At 42.9% G+C, this 13,338-nt stretch overlaps 2 protein-coding genes across 3 annotated transcripts; both read left to right on the top strand.

Moving 5' to 3' along the window:
- The first annotated feature begins 3,502 nt into the window (after positions 1–3,502).
- hoxb8a (homeobox B8a) lies at positions 3,503–6,070 on the top strand. Of its 2 annotated transcripts, none has more exons than XM_006638316.3 (2): positions 3,503–4,357; positions 4,970–6,070. In XM_006638316.3, the coding sequence occupies exons 1-2, from the start codon at positions 3,934–3,936 to the stop codon at positions 5,284–5,286; spliced, it is 741 nt and encodes a 246-aa protein (XP_006638379.1). In that variant the 5' UTR covers positions 3,503–3,933; the 3' UTR covers positions 5,287–6,070. The 2 variants fall into 2 exon arrangements, with proteins under 2 accessions (XP_006638379.1, XP_006638380.1); XM_006638317.3 differs by having other exon boundaries at positions 3,507–4,357; positions 4,973–6,070.
- Positions 6,071–6,840: 770 nt separating this feature from the next.
- On the top strand, positions 6,841–12,502 carry hoxb7a (homeobox B7a). The gene is made up of 2 exons (XM_006638315.3): positions 6,841–7,913; positions 11,522–12,502. The coding sequence occupies exons 1-2, from the start codon at positions 7,505–7,507 to the stop codon at positions 11,779–11,781; spliced, it is 669 nt and encodes a 222-aa protein (XP_006638378.1). The 5' UTR covers positions 6,841–7,504; the 3' UTR covers positions 11,782–12,502.
- Positions 12,503–13,338: the final 836 nt, after the last annotated feature.

The following is a 13,338-nucleotide window of genomic DNA, read 5'->3' as shown; positions in this document are numbered from 1 at the left end:
TTACAGCAGAATGCCCGATTGTTTAGTCTCGAAATCGGAAACAATGGTGGATTTCAAAAGAACAGGATTTTGTGTGTGCGTTCCTTTCTCCCCCCTTATGGCCTATCTCTTTTGTCCCCCCCCTTCCCCTGCTTTGTAATAAAAAAAATGTAAAATATCGTAAATATTTCCCTGGCCGATGATGTTTTTTTGCAATCACAGCAGCAGCAGCACCGTATTGCTATTAATGATCGTTAACTACATTGTAACCGCTCCAAAATGACCTATATCGTGAATTATTCTATCTGTTGGAAGAAATTGCACCAAACACACTCCTTATGAAATGCACACGTGAGTTCGAGAGGTGACGTTCTCCCCCACCGTCAGTGCTTAGCTAAAACTGCCGAGCATTCCTGTGGATTATTATGGATTAGATGTGTTTTCTCGTACAGAAAACGAAAGGGATATTAAACGTTTTCCACATCTGTGCTGCTCGAAAGGGAAAACACTTCACATGAGAAAATAACGATGGGTCTAGTTGGTTTTCAGTCTGGCTTCAGCGCGGCGATAAAACCACGTGTAGTTTTACATCTATACCACACGATGGCGATATTGCTCCACCAAACTCCTGCGGTCATTGTTTCGTGTGGTACCGGAAGTCTTTTATGCCTACAGAAAAGCTACTTTCACAGCGAGGTAAACTTGATAGTCAGAGAAATCTCTAGCTCTGTTTAGGGGATTTGGAGGGAATGTCAACGGAGGTTTAATCCTTCGATTTCGTTTCGTCAAGTAAGCAACTAAAATTGTAGATTTTAACAGATCAATTAGTTTTATTAGTTTGTTTATATCATATATATATATTGTTGGGGAGCTAATTAGCAGTATGGTGCATGGGAAAACGAGTTTATCGTATTTCTATATATATATTTTAATATACGTGTGTAAGGAATTCAAGTAAAAACCCGCATCTATAGAATAACGTTTTGCGTTTAAACAGGATGTTAAAAACGCAAAACATAATGCATTTTAGATGAAATGTTGCGGGCTTTTTAGCCCAGCATGTGTTCAACTACTTTCGTGCTTTAATTCGGTGTCGTGCTCCTAAAAGGATTAAAAACCCAGTAACTACATGTTGACCTACCGGTTTTGCTGAAACTGAAAAATAGCAGCTGAATAATCATTACATCCTACCTTGTCTTATACTTCTTCGAAGACACGGCTTAAATTGCAATTTGCGTTTTAGATTTCTCGCGGGCCTTTACTATGCCTAGGTACATACGTTTTCAGATAATTTAGGGGCTGGTTTCACCGTTCTTGATGAGCTGTGTGCATCTAGACCGGCGTAGATGTCTTATTTATTTTAACATTAGGCAGTCTATGAAACTGAATGATTTGCTTGTATGAGCAGCAATATGCTGTGCATACTTTTAAAGGCGATGCAGATAAAACACAGTGTCAGAGAGTAGAAGTAATATAATTGTACAATGTAATATTATAATGATGGGCTCGGTTCGAATGAATTGAATAAGCAATTAGTTTGTTGAAATTGCAAGTACTGGGCTGCGATTGTTGTAACCGTATATTGAAAGACTTTCTGTCTGATAGCGCTCTGCAGGACTGCGAAGTTGAAAGTGTAGCCTGTTCTTCACTGCGCAACTGTTTCTAATTCTTTCAACTGCTGCACTTCTGTGAAACACCGAGTCGAACCTTTTTATGTAAGAAATTAGACAACCATTTGCATTGTAATCAATTTTATTCACAACACATGGAGGAACAAAATGAAACGAAATTGTCTAGGAAAACATGTTGTTACAGAACATACACTAACACATTTAGCAAGTGCAGATCAAAGAGACAAATTTCATTTTTGTTTCGTATTAATAGTCAGACAAAAAAACTGGGAGATTTCGACACACAGAGTGAGACAGCAGCACTAGGACAGGACTGTTTTACTTAAACGAACACTCATTCAAATTCACGGATGAAGTTTTTTTACTTTTAGATTGTTAGCTTATGTATTACACAATCAGTAATGTCACGCACTTATTGAAGCCTTCTTAATATTCCGTGCTAATTGCCTTAGAAGCAAGAAATTTTCACAAGGACGAAAATGAACAATGCGGCGTACTGTGTCACTTTGCAGAAACATTAGGGTTCACAAACTCCCAGCATATTATTTAGATAAACTCGTGCGTGCTTCTGTGTTTTATTCGTATTAATAGTCCTGCTCATACACAAACACACGCAATTTGCGAGAATATTCCCTGTTATCTCATAGTTGTATGTACACTGGCACCCCTATGAATAATTTCGCTTCAAGTCGCTTCTGCTTTGTTGTGCCCATTCAGCACTATTATACTGAATACGAATCTCATCCTAATTATCGCCATATGTCTTTTCAAATTTAGAGGAAAAAACTGTAAAATGCTGACAACAAATAAACTGAACTCCCTCGTCAAATCCCGGATACTGGGTTTGCTTTGATTTGAAATGAAATCTGCGATATGTGCAAGTTTGAAATGTAGCTTTTCTCTGTTATGAATGAATCACCGTACTAAATAAAACGAGCATTATTCTCGTTAATAGGGGCTTAGGCAAAACTCAATTTTTACGGCCTCTTAAGGCGGAATATTAGCCAATCCATATTGGAAAAGTATTCGACCACGGGTCCTGTGTGCGAGCACCTGGGAACAATGTTAGTTAAAATATCGGGTTTTCTATAACAAAACACATAGCAATGATGCTTCGTATTGAAAACACAATAAAATGACAATTAAATACTTGAGGATTTCTGCATCAGTGGGGTAGCTCCAAGTGAAACCTTTATTTTATAGCGCTAGTCGTGGAACCTCATAAAATCTTAACAGCCTTTTCTATCCCCTCCTTCTCCGTCTACACCGTACACTCTACAGGCAACCTTGGCGTTTTATTACATTTTATAGTTTGTTAAACCGTTTACAGCCGCTTTGTCTATTACACAAGCAGCACTTTCCCTTTCCGAGGCCTTTAAATCTTTATCAATAACATATTTATAAAAATATGATCATTAAAATGTTAAATATTACTACCCCCGTCTGCCTCGCCTGTGCCGCAGCCGCCGGAGTTCGGCGCTTTTGACAAGTTGTTCTAGAACGCCAATTACGTTTATAGGACCCGTTAAAACTGATAGTAATTAAGTCGTGTACTTTCACAATTTGCCAATGCGACCCTGACATTTAGGGAGAGAAAAAAAAGAGAGCGAGGCGAATCCACCTCGTTAGAATTTCAAAATTAACGACGGAGTGCGTCTCTTTTCAGTTTGACTATCAGCGACTCCTTTAAAATCAGTCTTTTTTTTCGGGGGGTGGGAAGGGGGAGACGGCGCGTGCTCCAGATCTGATGCAAAGCGGCAGATATCTCATTAACTAAGCCGGTTGAATATATTAATGTGCAAATTCTCCCCTCCTCTCTCTCCCTCTCTCTCACACCCCCCCCAAGCCCTCCCTCTCTTCCCTCTCTTCCCCTCGCTGTCTCCGTCTCTCCCTCTCTCCACAACACAATCGCGCAGTGCAGTGTCCGTGTGGAAACGCCGAAGCCAATGGGATGAAGATCCGATAATAGATGCAAATTATCCTGAAAAGACACTGCAAAATATGAAACAACTCATTTGCGGCTGAGTAAATCACGGAAAACTGTTTATGAACTGGCAACCCTTACTGGAATTGTAATGCGGTAGAGCCGAGTGGTGGCGATTTTATGGAAGTCGACAATGATAGTGGCTTGAAAATTTAAAAGGAGTTCTTAAAAAAAAGGCATTCTTGGGATTCCCTGAGTGTTGGCGCCGCAATCCCGAGAAACGCTGATTTATTTATTTATTTTTTGGGGGGTTATATGAGAAACTCCGGCTCCTAAACAACAACAACAACAACAACAACAAAAGACACAGCAACAGCGGCCAACAACGTACAAAAAAACATGAGCTCTTATTTTGTCAACTCTCTTTTCTCCAAATATAAAAGCGGCGATTCCTTACGTCCTAATTATTACGAGTGTGGTTTCACGCAGGAACTGGGGAACAGACCCACTGTAGTCTATGGACCCGGTACCGGTGGAACTTTCCAACATCCAACTCAGATTCAGGAGTTTTATCACCACGGCGCGTCCACGCTCTCCGCCACCCCTTACCAGCAGAGCCCGTGTGCCGTGACCTGTCACGGGGAGCCGGGGAACTTCTATGGCTACGACGCTTTGCAAAGGCAGACGCTCTTCGGGAGCCAGGAGGCTGACCTCGTGCAGTACAGCGACTGCAAGCTGGCGGCGAGCAGCATCGCGGACGACACGGAGAGCGCCGAGCAGAGCCCGTCTCCCACGCAACTCTTCCCCTGGATGAGACCTCAAGGTGAGACCGGAACAGGACTGGAGAGGCGGCGGCGCGGGTCGCAGGGAAGGGTAGCGTAACTATAAAGAGAGGGAGGGAGGTAGAGAGAGAGAGAAATTCTCAGCGACCATAAAGCTGGTATTTCCTGTGAGTGGGAATAGAGACAATAGCATGTTGTTTTCTTTACCGTTTTATGGTGTCCAAACTTGTGAATCACTTTATAGTTTAATGGCCCTAGCAGAAAGGGGCACTGTCTCCCCTCGGCTTCCTTCTCTCTCCATGTGGGGGATCACTAGCCTGCATCTGTGTCTGTTTGTATTGACAAAGTTTCTTCCTCTGATATGCCCTATCAGAGTGCAGAGTGTGTATTCCAGTTACTGTGTGTGTAACGTGATGTACGAACATATGCTATATATATAACTATACACACGCGTTTTTGTATGTGGATTGTGCACTTGTGCAAGAGGTACGCTTGAGGTTCATCACAACTGGACCAGGAAAAGCGAATAAAATATTAGTGTGGCCGGACTGGTGGTCTCGTTGAAAGGCTGCCTCCAGGAAGGTGGTTTTCACAATGTGCCTGAATTCTGATGCTCGTCTTTTCTAAAACGTGTCGCCCGCTTCTCTTCCCAGTAGCTGCCGGACGGAGGCGAGGCCGGCAGACCTACAGCCGCTACCAGACGCTGGAGCTGGAGAAGGAGTTCCTCTTCAACCCGTACCTGACCCGCAAGCGGCGGATCGAGGTGTCGCACGCCCTGGGACTGACCGAGCGCCAGGTCAAGATCTGGTTTCAGAACCGGCGGATGAAGTGGAAAAAGGAGAACAACAAGGACAAATTCCCCAGCAGCAAATCGGAGCAGGAGGAAATAGAGAAACAGAAGAAGGAGAAGGAGAAAGCGGAGGGGGAGCAGACGGCCGAGGAAGACGGGGAGAAAGAGAAACAGATTTAGGCGAGCCCCAGAAATGGACGAGCGGAGGAAGACAGCTAAAGGCCACCGACTGAGGCGATACAGCGCGCCGCTTTCTCAGAGCAACACTGTAACCTTCTCGCGTTCCTTGTATAAAATGCTGTGGAATATATATATATAGGGAAACAAGAACTGGCGGAGGCGTTATTGTATCAAGTGTAAGATTCGTTTGATGAAGCGAAAACTGTTATCCCACGGAAAGAAATATTTCTACTTTTTACCAGATGTCGGAAAAAATATCGTAGTGTAACGAGAAACAAAATAGCTTTCTTATTTGTGGAAGACTTAAATGTGAAACCTTTTTATTGTTAGGATATCATCATTAACAATTACATTTGGCAGCTGTATAGTTTTTTTTTTATTATGTTATATGGTGCACTTTTTATCGTTCTCATTCATGGTATTCTAATAACGTAGCAAATAATGAATTCCCAACAACATGAAACTGCCTATTTATGCTGTAGGTTATTCTGTTTTTTTTATGTTCTGTCCTTCGATTAGTCTGTTTTAATTAATAATATTTTGTTGTTCTTGTTTGGTTTTTTTTTCAAGTTTGGGACTAAGCATGCGCACAGTGCATAATAGTAATTGAACAGACTGTAAGGTGATCTTTCGTTAACTGTGAACCAGAATGTATACTGTACTCGTGAATTAGTTTATGGAGGCCTGGTGACTCGCTTGATTGTTCTTCACTGCTCTGTTCTATTGTCAAAGCCTGGAGGCTGCGGAAGAGAAGGACACAATAAAGTTTACAAGCGAAATCCCGTGACGGCACAGCTGTCCTCCTGCTTCCTCTCTGTCGAGGTGATCCTCTGGTCGGGCCCCTGTCTTTCCACAGACACCCCACATAGCCCCGTCCCCACAGTTCCCCCACAAGACGAGAGGCAAACGGGGGCGCAAAAGCCTTCGTCTTCTATTCCCGGCCTGAGAAAAGCCCCCCACCCCTCGCTGACAGTAGAATAAGATGATCCAGACCTAAGCTCACTCCAATATGAGAGCAAATTTATTTGCGATTTAAGTTGCCTTTTTTAAAAAAAATCAATTTTAAGTAAAACAAAACCCCAACACGATATACGACTAGGTACCGATAGTTACTCGCGTCCGACTTTGTATTGGGCGACTGTGGCGGACGGAGCACTAAAATCTGAATGATTTGGTAAACCAGACCTGTGAAACCTTTTATTATGGTTGTGGCAGCAGTCGGGTAAAGACACCTCACAATCACAAAGAAAAGGAACAGGCGTTAATACCGGGATACTCGTGTATCAATGGCCCATAGGCCTATTAACGCATCACAGGCGGTGATATCATTACAGTTATTATGCACTCCGAGCTGTATTCGCGTTCAGCTGTACCCATAAGTTCTTCTAATGGAACATCTTCGGAACGGAATCACGTGTTCATTTAAAACTCTTTTATTGGGGGCCGGGGGGGTCTTTGGTGGAGGAGGGGGGGGGGGGGGGTTTGTGCGTCAAACGTTCCTGGAGGTGGAAAAAAAAATCCGAGTTTCATCCTCATTGCTGGAAACCACGAGCTTTTGTGCGGCCGGTGTAAATGGATGCTCTGAGGCAGAAACTCTGCAACAGAGTCTAACTCATTAGCTGGAGCCCCGGACGAGCCGACAGACACACCGGCAGCCGGGAGAGAAGCGCTCGCCCAGATAGCAGGGACAGAGCGCCGTGTGTGGGGAGAGAGAGGGAGAGGGGGGGTATATTCGCAGGACGATGTTTCGAGGAGAAAATCGATGCTGCAATAAATAGGTTTCTCTTTATGTATGTGATGCCTCGCAAATGGTGGAGTACGTTCTTAAATCTGATTTTTCTTCCTCTCTGCACCTCCACCGACCCCAGCACACTCCAATCTCGCTCCCCGGGACAGAACGGATTACGGTCCAGGCTGTAGTTTATCGATTTGTGTTTGCGAGCTCTTGCCTCTTGCACACGCGGATCTTTAGGTTACATAACGTAAATTATTTAACATTTTCTAATCTGAGCCGTACTTCAGATTTTCCACAGCGCCGAAGATCTGGGAAGCCCCCTTTCCATTGGACCACCGCGAGTCACGTGCCCCCTGTCACGTGAACCCTGAGGAAAAAGGGGTGCTTTTTGGTGTAAATCTGGACTTTAATTCCGTAATATATCACGGTACCTCGTAAAACCGACACTAAAACGTCCCGGCCTACAAATCACCCGGCCAAATTATGAGTTCATTGTATTATGCGAATGCTTTATTCTCCAAATACCAAGCTGCAAGTTCGGTGTTCCCAGCTGGGGTCTTCCCCGAGCAAACTTCTTGCGCTTTTGCGCCCAGTTCTCAGCGAACCGGCGGCTATGTCTCGGGCAACGGTGCCACTAGCTTCCCTTCCTCTATGCCGGGGCTGTACAGCAACGGAGGCAGCGTGCATCCCCCGAACCAGAGCGTGTATTCGGCCGGCTACGGCCTCAACACGGGCTCCTTCAACATGCACTGCTCGCCCTTCGATCAGAACCTGCCCATGGTCTGCGCCGGGGAGCCCTCCAAGCAGGCGTGCGGCGGCAAAGCAGAGCACGGAGACGCTGAGCAGCAGAACGAAGCCAACTTCCGGATCTATCCCTGGATGAGAAGCACAGGTATGTGATTGTTGGTGTCGGAGGGGGGGGGGAAGGCTATTCGTTGCATGGAACTAACAACAATGATGAAGCACTCCTCGCCAAGACAAAGCGACCTTTTAAATTGTGGTTTTAAAAACGCTTTAATTGCGCAGTGTCGAGTCGCCTTTATGACGTTTTGCTAAAGCAGATCTTTTATTGCTATACGACCCCCCCATAAAGCTATAATATTAGTCCTTTGCATATTCATTACAGAGAGTGTTGTGGAGAATGCACCGGATTCCTCAGCCTGACTTCGGCGGGTCTCTGTGCCTGAATTTCGAAACGGAGTAACGACAGATCTGCCTTCTGATGTGGATCTGGTTTTACCGACGCCGTATACTAAGGGTGCCCTCGTCTATTTAAAAAAAAAAAATCTATACGAAAAAAAAAATTCGTATGTTTGCGCTGTTCTTTTTTTCCCCCTCGTTCAAATTGCGGGATCTAGTAAAAGCTTGTAGGGTTATTTTTTTAGCCAGCACAGTTTTGCCTGTAAAAAAAAAAAATGTTTTCTCGTTCGGTGGAGTTATATTGTTTAGAACGGTGAGCGAATCGCGAATGGCTTCTTCTGTTGCTGTTGACAAATGCTCTCCGATTACCGGGGGGTGTGAAGGGTTTGCATGCCCTGTACACAGAAATTCTTTTTGATTTTCCAAGCGTTCGAGTCAAGCCGTAATATGTTCTTCCTCCACGCCTTTGATGTTCGGAGGGCTGCGGCCGCGGCCACCAGAAAGCCGTGGAGAAGTAACACGTATTTTCTTTCATGCTACACGTCAATATCATTAGCTAATCCACTCGGTCTGTGTTGGCCTTTTTTTAAAAAAAATTAACCGATCGGTAGCAAATGCAATAACTGTAGTTCGGAAATGAGATGTTTTTGGTTTTGTATGTTTTTTGTCCATTTGCGTGTTCTGCAATCTCTGAATGCCCCCAGAGCCAGAAAGAACAGCAGCCGCGTGTCCCGGTGTATTTTAAATCTCGTGATTAATTAGGTCTGAAGATCTTCTATGACAGCAATCGGCTTTCACTGCAGTTTTGGCCCCAGCCCGCGGAAAGTTAGCAACAGTACATTGTCAACAAGAGCAACTTCTCTCTCTCGTTAGCCGCCGGGGTGGTGATATAGCAAGACTTAATAGTTTTAAAAGAGATACGTCTTCATTAGCTCGTCTTAGGACATTAATAAACAACTACTCATTGACACACACTTCCAGTGGGGCCCCACAAGTGCCAGTAATGATATTCTATATGAACATAAATACAGACGATTTCTCTTCAGGTGTAAATATCTTCATTTTCCGTATTATTCCTAAGCAATAAAAAGTTTCACGGTTTTTTTTTTTTGCCATTTTGGATCCATCTCCCAGTCAAGAATGTGACCTACAACCCCTCCTTTTGAATCCAGTTGCACCTTCAAGCTTCGGTTAGCAAGTAGGCCCGCTATATGTTAATGAAAATAATTTCCCATCAGTGATGAACTCTTCATAATCGTTTAATCCAGTATACTGTATACATTTTAATGGAAGGGCGGTTCACAAAATGAATGTTCAGTTAGTTTTTTTTAAATTATTGCGTTGCAATTAAATATTAGCAAAAGGTGTGTCGGGGCAGCATTGTTTCCTAGGGGCCTGTAGCTGAACTAGCTCTGCTTCGAATATTTGTAAAAAAAAATAACATCTGACGTCTGTGTGGAGTGTTCAGTTTGAATATATGTACATACTACTTACAGTTTAACATTTCGACATTGATAACAACCCAGGGGTTTTATGAAGCTTTCCTAAGAATAATAGTTCAAAGAAACAGATCTAAGAAACGTCTAGATTTTCATATTTGATTCCAGCTGGTCAGGGGTTTTGTCTCTGTTCCACAATTGAACACTTCTGATACAGTAACTCGTGCTGTTTATGCAAGTTATAGATCAACACGCTGCTGTTGTTAAGAGGCTCGCCTCGGAGACAGCGATAGTCAGTAAAATAGTCCAAAACATTAAACTGTGATGAGAATGCACAGCAGTCTTAACTCACTAAAATTTAGTGGCCTTTTCTTCTGCAGGGTTTTACAGCCTTCATTTCACACCGTCACACACACACACTGCTGGCTAACAGCTGTCTCCCCCAAATTCACTTTTTTTTGTATCCAATTTTAGCGACTTCAAAGTAGAAACAAGGGATCTGCAAGCACGGCGTGTTGGGTCGAACTCACACCTGTGTTTTGAATTGTGCCGAATCAAAGTACATTTGGGAAAACCCATCTTTAATAGGGATTCTGGAATATATATATATAAAAAAACAAGTCAATGTTATAGAACGAAAATACAAAATAAAATAAAAACCGTGCCGTTGTGCGGAACAACGAACATTTTTTGGAATGTCTCACCACCAGAGAAGAAGCAGCAATAGAAAAGGGCTTTAGTTTTGAGTGTTTGTTACAGCAGAGAAAGACGGAAGTACGTAGACCCCCAGCTCTGCGGTGCACAGAGGTTACTGTTTAACCTTCCCTCCGTCACGTGTGAAGTGAGGAATATTATCTTCCATATCTACCTCGAAATCTGTAATTGCTGCCTCGAACAAACGATTGAACTTGTTGACGCAGGAAGATTTTTTTTTTTGGTAGCTCCTCTAACACGTTCTGACAACGTTAGAGTCGCTGCTTTTTACTGGGGGGTCCGAGTCGTTAAAGCCGTCTCGCACTCTGCCGCGGACCAGTTCCCGATGACCTCAGCGTGGGCTGCGCGGGGCTTCTTGAAAGCAGGAGAAAATACAGGAAAACAAAACTAATTCCCCTTTACAGGTACAGAGATGTGGCACTGACAATTATATTACTACTACAGACGGGATATTTTATCTCAAACATTTCAGTTCTGTACTTGTCCTTGGGTGTATTTTACGCATCTAAAAACTCTTAAAATAATCCCCAGGAATATAAAAGAGTCTATATAACCTGAGTTACGACCCCCAGCTATGTGCACGCTGCACACGTAAAGGGGATGTAAAAATCAGACCAACTGCAGCGTGCTGGGTTTTGGATTATCTTCTAGTGATTGAACCACGCGTTAATGCCTTACAATGCTTCACAATAATAATAATAACGGTGTTAAAAGTTGATACTAAGGCAAATTGCTGAGTAAAGTTTGTTCTGTGTGGTTTTGCTGTGACTGTCTTTGAAACGAATGCCCGATATAAACAGAGAGAGTGACTAAACTTCCAAGAATTAAATATAAACATAATATATATATAATATAGTTATATATAACAAAGTGCAAACATGGTCATTTTTTTATTCCGTGCAATTTCTTCCATTGCGGTTTTTTTAAAGATTATTCGACATGATATGTATAATATGTAGGCGACGATAATAATAATATTATTATTAATAATAATAAAAATAAAATAATTATAATAATATAAAGCCGTTGTGAAAGTTGTAATATTACACGATCGTGAATGAATAGTGTGGAACTGCCGGTGGGTTAGTTCATATTTACTTGTTGTCGGTGCAGTATTGGCTGTCGCAGGTGTTATTCTAGCTGGGTTAGTGAGGCAGGCTGGCGTTCATGTGCTGATCAATAAGTCCCCGATGTTTCTCACACGCAGGCACCGACAGGAAGAGGGGCCGGCAGACCTACACCCGCTACCAGACGCTGGAGCTGGAGAAGGAGTTCCACTTCAACAGGTATCTGACACGGCGGCGGCGCATCGAGATCGCGCACGCCCTCTGCCTGACCGAGCGGCAGATCAAGATCTGGTTCCAGAACCGCCGCATGAAGTACAAGAAGGAGAACAAGAGTTCGGGCCAGAGCCCGTCCGCCGAGGACAAGCCCGGGGGAGAGGAGGAGGAGGAGGAAGAGGAGTAATGAGCAGCTCCGCCGCACCGACCCAGAACTCCGACAAAAATCAAACAAAATACCTACAAAATAAGACTGAGCATAGAGTGAATAGGGGGGAATCGCGGCGTCCCCTTTTTGCAAAACACTGATTAATAAAAACACAAAACAAGAATGAAACAAACAATACTACCTACTACACGTAATGTTTTGTACATTTAGAGACTGATGTGACACCTACCTATGAAATGTAATTTGAACTCTTCAGTGAGCGTAATCGTGGAAAATAAAATCGGCATTTTTATGTTGTTGTTGTGGCTGTTGTTGTTGCTGTTGTTGTTGGTGTTGTGTTAGGATGTAAACGTCGCCATTGATAAGTGTCGTGCCTATACAAGCAGCCTGACCCCCGAGTCGTTGTCGTTGTGTCGTGTCGGATTAGCACTGTTTCACCAGACAGAGAAAAGCGAAGCTTTTTTAAAAATGCGGTGAAGGGATAGGGTTGCCCCGGTATATCCGATATAAAAGGAAGTGTACATACATGACACATTCACCTTTTGTGTATTTGTGTATATATATGATTCTTTTTTTTTCTTCTGTAAGCGCTTTCTTTGTCTTTTTTTTTCATTCAAGAAAAGCCTGTTTTTGCGTGTGTACATTATAAATCCTGTACAGTGGACCACAAGATGTACTTATTGATATTTTTGTCTGTATGTTGTGGAGGAATAAAAAGTTGTGTAAAAAACGCAAACAACTGGTATTTTTTTTTATTGGTGCAATTCTTCCTTTCCTGCCTCAAATGCCCGCTTAACATAGCGTCGTATTAATACGTCAAAGAGCCTTGAAAAAAACACTATATAAAACCTGCTGTGGATATAAGCACCTAAAAATGACTTTCCACCTCTCTGCGCATCGCGTTCCTTTAACAAATCAATTTAAAAAACTTCATATACGTGTACTGTATACATACTTATATAGATCATAGACATATGTAATATATGTCCAACCATACATAAAGCAAGCCAACAAGAAATATTCCCCACAATTCTGTTTAGAAATTGCTACGCATATAATACAGAGGCCTGTGTGTGTACTTAATTTATATACATAAATACACATGCTGTTACTTCGGTTTATAGAAATATTTACAGATATTCGTTCGAAAATATTTCTTTGTTTTTCTTGTGCATGTCCCAGCACGAATATTGACCTTTTTCTGTGAAGGCGCTGATAGAAGTCCCGGAGCCGGGCGCTCTGTTTTAGGCGGGGTTTGTTCTCCGCACCGGGTCTCCAAGTTGTTTTTTTATTGTGGGCCGTAATTCTTTACAGCATCAATAAAACCCGGAAATGACTCCGAAAAAAAAACTAAATAAAAGAGGCACGGGGGGGAAAAAAAAGACTTTGCAAGGAGGGTAACAACTGAGCAATTGTGAGTTTTTAACAATGAGCTTAAAATACCGGTTTCACTTTCGGGCGGATTGTGAAATCTTCCCCTTCTAGTTCGTATTTTCGGAAATGTAGAAAGTTAAAATTATAGGGCAAACGAAACCCGAAAGCGTGCCCACAAACGAGTGATTTTACGCAAAATGA

Source organism: Lepisosteus oculatus, chromosome 28, assembly GCF_040954835.1.
Source record: "Lepisosteus oculatus isolate fLepOcu1 chromosome 28, fLepOcu1.hap2, whole genome shotgun sequence".
NCBI lineage: Eukaryota > Metazoa > Chordata > Actinopteri > Semionotiformes > Lepisosteidae > Lepisosteus > Lepisosteus oculatus.
Note: the sequence above shows the minus strand (reverse complement) of the source record. Positions and strands in the feature narration are given on the sequence as shown.

Bases quoted from the DNA above. Each gene is read 5' to 3' on its own strand.
- hoxb8a (XM_006638316.3), top strand. From the start codon at position 3,934: ATGAGCTCTTATTTTGTCAACTCTCTTTTCTCCAAATATAAAAGCGGC. The intron at 4,358-4,969 runs GTGAGACCGGAA...TTCTCTTCCCAG, and splicing joins CCCCTGGATGAGACCTCAAG to TAGCTGCCGGACGGAGGCGA.
- hoxb7a (XM_006638315.3), top strand. From the start codon at position 7,505: ATGAGTTCATTGTATTATGCGAATGCTTTATTCTCCAAATACCAAGCT. The intron at 7,914-11,521 runs GTATGTGATTGT...TCTCACACGCAG, and splicing joins TCCCTGGATGAGAAGCACAG to GCACCGACAGGAAGAGGGGC.